General features: G+C 40.0%; 1 protein-coding gene across 1 annotated transcript; it reads left to right on the forward strand.

The window, feature by feature from the left end:
• Window positions 1–3749: 3749 nt before the first annotated feature.
• On the forward strand, window positions 3750–11357 carry SVIP (small VCP interacting protein). The gene is made up of 4 exons (XM_050955559.1): window positions 3750–3933; window positions 6662–6712; window positions 9267–9386; window positions 10216–11357. The coding sequence occupies exons 1-4, from the start codon at window positions 3871–3873 to the stop codon at window positions 10228–10230; spliced, it is 249 nt and encodes an 82-aa protein (XP_050811516.1). The 5' UTR covers window positions 3750–3870; the 3' UTR covers window positions 10231–11357.
• The last annotated feature ends 360 nt before the right edge of the window (window positions 11358–11717 follow it).

Here is an 11717-nt window from a genome sequence, read left to right on the forward strand (position 1 = left end):
TGTTATATAGCCTTAATACATATATTAACTCTGAGTTTTGGAGAATAACCTTCATTTCTAGAAGGTACACACTATACATTTTTAAACAGTGATTTATTTAGAAAATCTAACAGTTTTACAGCTATATCAGAAAATGAATGTGTGACATTCTATACCTTGGGAGTGTACCCCATATTCCTCATTTTCATATAATCGTGATCTTGCATATAAAGCATGCCTTGTAAGGTATCAGGGGAAAGGGTTAGGGTTACACACCAAACCTGTCTAAAGGAAAGTTTATGGCAATTTTTTCCTTTCATCTTAACCTAGAGATGGACAAAAAATTGGGAATACAACATGCTTCACCAGCCCATACCATCCACAAGCCAATGGACTAGCTGAAAACAGAAACAAATCCATCAAAAGGTAATTTTAGGGCACGAAAAAATACAGTATTAATAGAAATGAGAATGTACTATGACAGAAGCTACAGATTGCTTCAAATGTTTAGTACATTGAAACTCAACTTGTCTTTTATTTCAAATAAAAAGGAATTATCCCACTGCACTAGGATGGCCTCTTTACGCCTTTTCAATTGCATACACTTTCTCTCAGTAAAAACAGTAGTTTCCACTCCCCCACAAATAATCCATCACCGTTTTTAGAGAGCATTGCGCAAGTTGGTTAACAGTGCGACTAATTGGGATGAATTTCTTGGTGATGTATTTTTTTTGCGAACAAAATCAAACATGACAACTAAATTGTCACCCTATCAACTACTGTATGGCTTTGACGCAAGATTCCCAGACCAAGTCTCAGACAACTACGCAGTAAGTCCTTCAGCTTTCAGGAGCATATGTTATTGTGAGATTGTTCATTTTAGAAACAATTCCTTCTCCATTTGTTTCCAAAGCCAACAGGTTTCGAGGAACTCGATGAAGAATACTACAAAGAGTACATCATGAAAATTGAAGCTGGATGTGATGCTGAAACTAAACTGGCTATTAGTAATATTTCAAAAGCACAAGAAAAGCAAATAATACAGTATGCCAAAACTAAGACTCGTAAACATTCAAGGTTTGTGACACTAATGTTACTGAATGCAAGAAGGAAAACAAGAAAGGGAGGGCAGCTACAACCTACCTAGGTGAGACCATACAAAATTGCTACTGTAGAAGGCAAAAGAGTTACATTAGAAAACAAGTTAGGGAAAGGTTTAGCAACCTTGTACAGTATCTCCCAACTAAAAGTATTTAAAGAGCCTCCAAAATTAAGTGAGGAAAACATATCACAGAGAAACATGGAAACCTCAGACATAGAAATGGGAGGCAATGTATCTCACAAGCCTCACAACAGCCAAGTGGAGGTCACACACATGGAAAAGGAGGTGTGTGTAGTGTCAGGAGTTTCAAGCAGTCATCCAGGTGATTTTGATGACATGGTTATAGAGGATGAAGAAAACAATGGTTTCTCAAAGGTGTTGCTTACAATACAGTTGTTTTTAAAGAATTTGTTGATACTTCTATTTATCAAGCATGTCAATAGTTTCCATGTAGGAATGGAATGTTTGCAAAAATAATTTCTCTTTTGTATACTACATCATACATGAGAGGTGGGAAGCACACCAACTTCTGTCTAACACCAGGTGATAGATCCAGAAGGGTGAAAAGATCTGCTGCTGAAATCAGAATTGTAGCTGGCCTATTTACTCTTGAGCTAACAGGGCAAGGGAAAGTTGAGAGGACAAACTGGAGGCACACAAGGTGATGTAACTTGCCAAAGGTTACACAGCAAGTCAGTGGAAATCCTGGCTCTCATTTCCCTGTATTTTTCTTCAGAATCCCGAATTATAAAATTTCTGGATTTCCCTGGTAAATTCTCAAAAGGCCTGATCGGTGTAATCTCTCTGGTATATTCCCCCACTATATTTCCGGCAGCAGCTATTATCTGGCAGGTTCATCAACTGAAACGCTTATCTTTCCAAATGTCATCTTGTGTGCATTTTGTTTTGTACTGAGTGAGAAAAGCCAGATGAAAGTAGGAAGTGTGATTGGGCTGGGCATATGCAGGGTTTAGCAGAAAGCTTCTCTAACAAGAAAGATCTGTGAGATACTTGTTTACATTGCATTGTCAGCTGCAGTATTCAGCACTAGTTTATTTTGCTTCTAAGGAAAATAGCACAGTAGGTTTGCTTATTGTGCTAGGCCATGTGTTTTCAAACTATGTATTGTGGTTTGTAAGAGAAAGCTGCTAGCTGGCTGTGAGACACTGTTTACCTGATTGTTCACAGCTGTCAGGAACTGCTAATGGTAAGAATTCACACTCTCTGCTACAGGTTGCAAATTGCTACAGGTAATCTCACATAGATCTGGTGTGAGAAACTGCTACCTGTAGGAATTAGCTTCATCACATATATAGCAGTGTTACAGGTAGCACGTCCTGACGGGGGGTGGGTGGGTGTGTGTGCGCATGTGTGTGTGAGAGAGAGAGAGAGAGAAATGCTGCTATCTGTAGGACTGTGCTGCCTGCAGCAGTGACAGTTCTTACTTTGCTAAAGAAAAGGCTATCTGATGTAGCTAATTCAAGCAGTCTGACATGTAAAACCAACCCGATAGCTTTCTTTAAATAGGGTAACAAGCCTTGTGGATGCGGGGAAGTGGTGGAAGTGGTCTATCTTGCTTTTAGTAACGCTTTTGATACCGTCTCCCATGACCTTCTCATAAATAAACTATGGAAACGCAACGTAGATGAAGCTAAAATAAGATGGGTGCAAAACTAGTTGGAAAACAGTTCCAACAGTAATTATCAGTGATTCACAGGCTGAAAGAGTATAACAAGTGGGGTTCTGCAGGGATCAGTTCTGGATATGTTTTGATTCAAAATCTTAATCGATTGAGATAAAGGCATAGAGAGTATACTTATAAAGTCTGTGAATGATAACAAGCTGGGCTTGCAAGTGCTTGAGAGGATAGGATGAAAATTCAAAATGATGTAGACACAGCAGAGAAATAAATATTCTGATGTAAACAGGATAAAATTCAAAAAGGAGAAATGCAAAAGTACTCCATTTAGGAAAAAACAAATCAGTTGCAAGCATACAAAATGGGAAATGACTTCCTGGGAAGGAGTACTGCGGAAAGGGATCTGGGGGTCACAGGGGACCACAAGCTGAATATGAGTGAACAGTGTAATGCTGCTGCAAAAAAACAGATCACAACTATGGGATGTCCACTCTACTCTGTGCTGCTTAGGCCTCAGCTGGAGTATTGTGTGCCACTCCAGGCACTACAGTTCAGGAAAGGTGAGAACAAGTCCAGAGAAGAGAAAAAAAAATTAAAGGTCTAGAAAACATGACACATGAGGGAAGACTGAAACATAACAGTTTTCAAGTATGTAAAAATCAAGCAGCAGGGGTTTTTTCCCCCAAAAGCTGTTTCTTACAATCCATACGTATCAATAACTGCATAGTAATTTACATTATAGTGCAAGAAACTGCTGCCTGTAGGCATTTGCTACAGCATGTAGCAGTTTTACACTCTAAGCTATCAGTAACTGCTGCCAGCAGCACCGTCCTACGCGGAGCAGTTTACTACACTACACCCCGGGGTAGCCGAGACCTCCGCGAACAGGACACCGCTGGAACCCTGGCTCCCGCCTGCAGCCAGCCTCCCCGCGGCCTTTGTCTCGCGGCGGCAGCAGCGGCAGCTCCGGAGCTGCAGGTGGCGCCGTGTGCCCCGATCCTAGAGCTGGGCGGGTCCTGCCGGGCTCCGCGCTCTGAGGGTGCCGGGCGGGACCGCCGCGGCGCGTCCCCGGAGCTCTGGCTGCCTGAGGCGGGAGAGCGAGCAAGCGAGCGAGCGCTAGGCAGCCCGGCGGCGCGGAGCGGGCCCCGGCATGGGGCTTTGCCTGCCCTGCTTGGGGGGAGCCGCCGAGGACGTGGTGGAGACGCCCGACCCGGTGAGTGCGGCGCGCACGGCACCCCCGCTCCGCCACGCGGGAGCCCAGCTCCTCTCCCCCGACACGCCCTAGCTGGGCCGCGGGCACGGCGCTCCTCGGCTCCTCCACACGCAAACTGGGCAGGGCCCCCTTCCCCGCCGCCCCGGAGCAGGCCCCCAGCAGGTGCAGCCTCCTTTCAGCTGCTCCTCCTTCTCCTCCGGTGTTTTCTGGGCTAGCGGTTTGGTTGGTTCTTTCTATTTTACCCCACAGAGAGGAGACTTTCCATGGTGTGGTTTCCCCATCATTGCAGGATAAAATAATGCAGCAGAGCAGAGGCGGGTATTAGATGTTCAGTCCTTAGGCAGGACAAGGGCAGCAGCAATGTTCAGTGATCGGTCAGCCCACCTGGGGGGCAGTGAGCTGTGAGGATTGCTGCCTCCCGAAGGTGCACCTATAACATTGCCAATGACGTACACGCAGTAAGAGATCCCGTTAAAAAACTGCGTTTTTAAATATTTATTTTGGGGACAGAGGGAATTAGGCCCTCGATGTATAATTAAAGGGTTAAGGATACCCATTAATTAAAAAAAACAACCACATTGATCTTGCACGGATCTGCAGAAGCAGGTCCATAGTACTCTATGTTTGTTTTGTTAAGAACGTTTTGCTTTAAAGGGACACCAACTTGAAAATTTTCTCCCAAAAATGCTTTTACTTAATAATTTAGGTCTTACTTGTAACTGAAAAGTTGATGGGCAAACAGATATTTTTCTCCCATTCCATCTTGTCTGCTTTTGGCATTTGATATATCAGTTTCACTCTTCCCCCTGTATAGACTGGATCTTGCAAGTATTTGCACATATGGATAGTATCATCTGAATGTTTGTTAGTCAGTTTCTTCCTTGATTGGCAGCGGGTGGGGGGTAGGGAGATATAAACAGAAAACTCTTAAGAGCTAAAAAACAAAATCCAAACATGCATTTTAAAAATTAGTCTGTCAAATTGAGTATCTCTTTATAATGTTTTAAAACATTGAAAAATTATGTTATTTTATACTGTCCAAAAGTCTAGGTGCTTCTCAGTAAAGCTGGCAGCTGTCCTTCTACCAGCTGGTCAGTACCTTACCACACAGTGTGTAACCAGAAAACAAAAACCATAGGGTGGCACCCCTTCTTAGCATGTGTACATGTCTCAGGAGGCACATGACCAGGATTCATCACCGAATTTGGTCCGCTGGTTGTTGGATCATTAGCTTCCCTAGGCTGTGTACTGACTGGGAGACTCACATGAATGCTGATCCATACTCCCCTTAAACCCGGAACCTCTACCATGATCTAAAATTAAACACAATTTGGAGTTTGTCACTCTCAGTCACAGTCTCAGTCCTGCACTTGAAGTATCTACAGGAACACAAAGAAAGATCTGGCGGGACCATCTCTTAAGAGGGAGAGGGTAATTCTGTCTCTATATCCATTTAGTACTTGGTCTCTCTGTTACACTCCTGTTTGTTATACATACCCTGCTACTAGAAACTTTACTAAGATGGCGAATTCATTTCAGATATGCCATCGCTACCATTTATTACTGACATGGGTACAAGTCGTCTTAGCATAGTTTCCTGAGTCCTTGTGGAAGCCCACTGACTTCAGAATCGGTGAGATTCTTCATGGTTTAGGGGCCTATGCTAGCTGACCTGATTGTTGGATCAAGATCCTGGTTGGGATTTAACTGGTAAGGAAATAAATCTGCTTTTCTAACTCTGGAAAACAGTGGAGCCTGGTTTTAGTGAACTTACATTCAGTGAAAATCCATTTATAGTGATTGCTATTTCTAGTTACAGTTGTTTTGTAAACATCACTATCAGCGGTTCCATGAGAACATGAGAACGTCAGACCAAAAGGTCCATCTAGCCCAGTATCTGTCTACCAACAGTGGCCAATAGGGAGTGAACCTAACAGGCAATGATCAAGGTGATCTCTTTCCTGCCATCTATCTTCATCCTCTCTCAAACAGAGGCTAGGGACACCATTCCTTACCCATCCTGGCTAATAGCCATTTATGGACTTAACCACCATGAATTTATCCAGTTCTCTTTTAAACACTGTTAATAGTCCTAGCCTTCACAACCTCCTCAGGTAAGGAGTTCCACAAGTTGACTGTGCGCTGCATGATGTTTCTTTTTTAAATATTTATGCTTGTGATGAGGCACATGTCTCATGAGGTTATTTTCATGAGGACCTTAGGAAAACAGCAATCATACCAAGATTGTATTTTTCTTCTCCTCAAAGGACAAGGACAATGTATGGATTATCTGTCCATTTCTCTACCGTCTTATTGCATGTTTCATCCTAAAAAGGATTGGGGGGGGGTGGTAAAGATTCAAGTAATCTGAAATGTGACCTTCTGATGGCTATATCTGCATAACACTAACTACTGTTACTCAAAGACTGGAATACATCATAGCAGCAACAATACTCTACCATCTTAGTAACCAAAAGCATACTGTCCTTATGTAGTTACTTTAATACTTATAACGGAGAGAAGAAGCAGCTGCCGTTTGACTTAAGTTCAAAATTTGATTAAATAACTTCCATTGTTCATATGAATGACAAGGAATGGATATGGAGTAGTCTATGCATTATATCATTGAATCTTTTTTAAAACTACTATATTTTCATTGTTAAACAATTTATTCTGCTTTCTTTACTACAGTGGAATATAACTCCTTTTTTTTCCAAATTGTCTGTAGGAAATTAAGAGAAGACAACTTGCAGAAGCTGCAGAAAAGAGGCAAATGGAGGTAACATTACATTTATTCAGAAACTTGTTATGTAACCACTGGTTTTAATATGGGAAATACGAAGTTTCTTTGCCAAATGCAACTGAACAGCATACGTGGATTATAAGCAAGTGGAATTTATCATTGCACTTGGCTGTCATGTTACTGATTTGTTGGGGATAATGTATTTGATGGGTATTTATACAATGATATCTTGGAAAATTGGCGGGGATTTTGAAAGAAGCTGAAGATAGTTAGGTATCTGACTCCCATTGAAATTCAAAAACAGCTATTAGCGCTGTTGAAAATCCCTGCCATTATAAAATATGAATGCAAAGCTGGAAAGTTCTTATAAACCAAAAGGAGGAATTGATTTTTGTCAGTGATATTTTTGTTTTACTTTGACCACAAACACCAAAGAGATTTCAGTTGCATTTTTCAAAAATTGCAATTGTTTTGGTGGCATTTGCAAGTGTTATTTTGAGACTTACTACTTTTAAAATCCCCACATAGCTGAATTTGTTGGCTGTTCGCTTCATTAACATGGGGAAAATATAGGTCTCTTTCCTCATCGCAGTCAATTAAGCAGTAGCATTGACAAACTCTGGGCCTGAAAAGTTGGGGACTTGAGTGTTGAAGCCGGGAGGTCTTAAACTTAGGGAAGTGGAGGTAGTATTTGCCTTAGGGCAGAAGTAATAATAGGAGGGTGGAAACACATACAGAAGCCTAAAGCAATAGAACTGTAGCCTTATTTGGACCTTACCAGGACTTTTTTTTAAACACTGCATAATCCAAATTCTCTAAAGTATCTTGATGAATTTCAAATATGCAACTGAAATCTGAAGATAATGAATGTGTGTATTGTATGAACATTGTTTGTGGTTGTTCTCTGTATAGTTTGTTGGCCTTTTGCTAATATGGGCTTATTCTGTTTGCTCCTGTTTAAAAGACGATTCATATTTGAATCAATAAAAGCACTTTCTAAATTATTATAGCAGCATTTAAGTGATATTTAAAGGCTCTTTTATTAAAACCCTTTTTTTGCTTTGGACTACATTTTAGTTAAAAAAGATTTAGTACAGCTACAGTGCTTTGAATCTCAAAAGTACTTTCTAAATATATATCCTTGCAACAACCCTGAGTGGTAGGTAGATAAATACCATATAGGAAGAGATGTAGTAGATGGTGGAAACAGACACAAACTAAAGCTCATATTCTGCAAACATGTAACTTAACACATGAGGTGTCTGTCTGTCTGTCTAGAACTAAGGTTTCCAGCCCTCTGTTCAGACCATGCTGGAGCTAGTGTCATTCTGTTTCTGTACAAACAATATGCTAATCTAATATACTGTTCAGATCACTACTTCATCTTTACTTCATATTTTATACATTGCATTGACAGCTTAATACCTCTTCACATTCTTACTCTGTCTACAGTCTTGCTTTGTCACAATTCTGCTTTGACCGATATCAATCACCTTGGATTTGTGCTAGCAGTCTGTTCTTCTTTCCTCTCAGCATAGATTTAACCTTATTTTTTCTGTTGCTCTCATGTAGTGTTATAGCTCTAAATTAAGAGCTGGAAGTGCATGAAAAATTCTGTAAAGTTCAGATTTCAAAATAAGTAAGAGGAAAAAAGTTATTGTGTGCTGCCTTGGTATTCATGTTTTAGAACGTTATATCGCTCTAATTTAGGTACTTATATGGCCCCATCACCATAGTATCTCAGTGCCTCCATCTTGTAGTGTATATATCCTCAACACCCCTATGAGGTAGGGGAAGTACTATTAACCTTATTTTACAGATGGACAATTGGAGGCACAAATAGTGATTTGCCCAGGATCACAGAGAATATTTGTGGTAGAGGAACTGAACTTTGGATTTACACATCCTAAACTGGTCCCCTAACCACTTGGCTATGCAGTTCTGCTGCATGTAAAATTCTCATTGACTTCTGTGGTAGGGTTCACATAAGTACTGTAGATGTGGAAACTAAATCTGTTATCTCCCCTCATGCACTTATTGTAAATTATAATGAGACCTCTTGGCTAACATCTCTCTGTTAGCTATAAGATGCCCTGTACTTGCAGGAATCCATGTGGTAAGAGAAGGTGGGGCAGTGATCCCATAATAAACTAACAGTTTGGGTTCTTGGATGCAGCAGACTGCCTAAACCATCCTTTTTAAGTTAAATTTTAACTGGTGAGGGTAAGAATATGAAGCTCACACCAACTGAGAAAGTGCAGGATCAGAGTGCCTGGGAGTTCTTGAAGGGGATGGGGAAACATTTAATTTTACAATTTGAATACAAACCACATGCATTTACTCATTAAATTATGCCCAGCTGGATATACAAATAAAATGAAATAAGAGAATACCTCATTGCCATCACTGACAAATACTGTGCAATGTGAAAAAGCACCTTAAAAAATTATGATGCTGTGTTACATATTAGTATTAATTAGTGTTTCAATATTGCTTCCAAATAGAAACTCACAAAATATAGTTGCCAAGATTTTATTTCTTTGGAAAGAAACTGAACTGCAGTATTTTACCCAATCTTATTTCCCTAAAGGCCACCTCTCGGGGTGTTAAGAACCCATATTCTGTGGAGCACAAGAAAAAGAAACAGGAGGAAATGGAGAAACAAATTGCTTCTTCAAGCTCTGGAGGAGGCAGCGGCGGCGGACTTAGAGTAAGTTTCAAGATTTGCTTTGTTAAATCCTTTCTAAAAATGTTTGTTTTTAGATATGCAAGCTTTCCTTTTTATTCCCACAGCAAAATCTTGTTCAAACTCTTTATCCCACACTGACTATTGCAGCTGCCTCCACTTATGATTTCTCCAATACCCATTTGATCCTTCCCTCTAATCTATTCAAAATGCAGCTTTTAAGATCATTCATCTTCCTTCGTGTTGTCTTACTGTATCACCCACCCCCTCTTTGAATTCTTCCACTAGGTCTCCCTTTTCCTACCATAAATGCACGTTACTTTTCCTAACCTTGAAGGCTTTTCACAGCTCTGTCCTTCCCCATTTGTCCACTCCTGTCTTACTACATTGCTCCCATCCTCTCTGCTCCACCATTAATGCTAATTTTGACTTCCCACTTACCAACTTCTCCCACAATCATATTCACACCTAAATTCCAGGTTGCTCCCTGCACATGGAACACCCTTACTGACCATACTTGTAAAATGGCAACCTCCTTGAGAAACCATATTTTTTTCCTCCATGCTTATAAGGAATTAGCCAATTAATAACAAACAGGCAAGGGGGAAGTGATGTATTTTTGGTGTACATCTGTTTATCTACACTATGTATGCTAATTTACCATCTAAAAGGAAAGCAGCAACTTATTAAAAAGATAAGGGAGAGGGAAATTTTTTGGGACAAGGATAGTATCTAGGAAGTTGTGCATCCTCTTGTTGCACATAAAAACATATGGTGGATTTGAATTAAGTACATGGACCGTAATGAATCACGGAGTTTACTGCATACACACAACTTTGTTTTATTTTTCTAGTGGCAGGTTGGATAAAGAAGTGTGGCATTTGAAAAGAAGAGGATCAAATACTGCCAATAACTTGCCAGCTTCTGCAGCTGAGTGGCACTTATACATTGTGTGGCTTTTGCTGTTTGCATATGAAGATTCAACAGTACTTTGCCATTGCAGTACGACAGAGGATAGAGGTGTATGCTAAAAATATTTTTCAAGCAAAAATCTCAGAATGCATAACAAAGGTGGCCAAAACTTGCCATTTTTTAAAACGTCTCATGCTTCAACTTTTGGGTGGGGTGGAAAGTGGGAGATGCACAGTTGTTTGGGAATTAACTTAGTATTTAATGGTGATAAAGTGAATGTATTATATTTCTGCTCTTGAAACTAACATGCACAGCTTGGGTAACTTTTAGTGTGTGGGGGGTTTTCCTTTTTGTTTTAGCATTTAAAGTTTTGTTGAACTTTGTCTGCCTCTGTAAAAAAAGTTATCTTCTCTAGATACTTGTGCTGCTGTCCATCACTTCTGTACTAATTATTGGTTAATTACCTGTGAATTTAGTGCCTTTGGAAAAGCTTGGCTTCTGCAAATTGAAATTTGTGAAATGTGCTGTAAAAAAAAAAGTCGCTTTGAATTATAATCACTTTACATGCTTTTACTGAGGTAAATATTTTGTGGTCTTATGCCCGTTCTCTTTTCATTGATTCGCCAATTATGGATTTCGTGAGAGTACATAATTATAACATAACGTGCTGGAAGTTAATACTATTAACTAAACATTGTTGGCTATTTTGTTCTTTTTTGCACCACCAGGGGGTAGTGTTGTACTTCTGGAAATATTAAAAAATGGAAAAAGGAAAAGACCTATTAGGTCATCTCTTGGATAGTTTATTTCCTAAAAGCTTCTGTACTACCTGGGTGGCTTAACTATATATAGTACAATAATATTTGCCAAGTGCTAGAAGCACTTTTACTGCTCTTTTGTATCAAGGAATGTCTGTAATCCTTTTCCCAAATGTGAAACTGCTTTTGATTATTTACAGCTAACTAAACTTATGTATATGAACTGATTCCAAAACTAGAAGTGACCTCAGAACACTACTGAGTAGATGAGGGAATTTAGAAATGATCCTGTTGCAATAAAAATACAACTTTTATTTTCCCTGGAGGACACTGTGTTTGGCCTGTTAGTGTCCTAGTGACTCATTGTTCACCCAGGTTAGACTGTGGAAGTGTTGCTTGGATTAAATACACTCTTTTCCCCTTCAATACAAAACTATCTTCTGAAGTCCACTTTCTTGAAAGAACTCGCTTCCTGGCTTCTGCCTTCATAATTCACAATAGCAAAGGAATTCTTAAGAAGAGTATACTGTTAGTTTAGTGACAAAAGCAGTAGCTTTCATAGAAGATACTGATACCTCACATTTACTTTGAGCGTGGGCATTTGCCCTATTCACTGTTATATTCCTATTTTACTGAATTAGACTACAGTGGAAGACTGTTGTAAAATACAGTGTGCGTAATGTAC

The sequence above is a fragment of the Gopherus flavomarginatus genome, chromosome 5, assembly GCF_025201925.1.
Source record: "Gopherus flavomarginatus isolate rGopFla2 chromosome 5, rGopFla2.mat.asm, whole genome shotgun sequence".
Lineage (NCBI taxonomy): Eukaryota > Metazoa > Chordata > Testudines > Testudinidae > Gopherus > Gopherus flavomarginatus.

What these genes read in the sequence shown, in the direction of transcription:
- SVIP (XM_050955559.1), top strand. Translation starts at nt 3,871, where the DNA reads ATGGGGCTTTGCCTGCCCTGCTTGGGGGGAGCCGCCGAGGACGTGGTG. An exon ending in TGGTGGAGACGCCCGACCCG is followed by an intron (nt 3,934 to 6,661) that starts GTGAGTGCGGCG and finishes AATTGTCTGTAG; the next exon opens with GAAATTAAGAGAAGACAACT. An exon ending in CAGAAAAGAGGCAAATGGAG is followed by an intron (nt 6,713 to 9,266) that starts GTAACATTACAT and finishes ATTTCCCTAAAG; the next exon opens with GCCACCTCTCGGGGTGTTAA.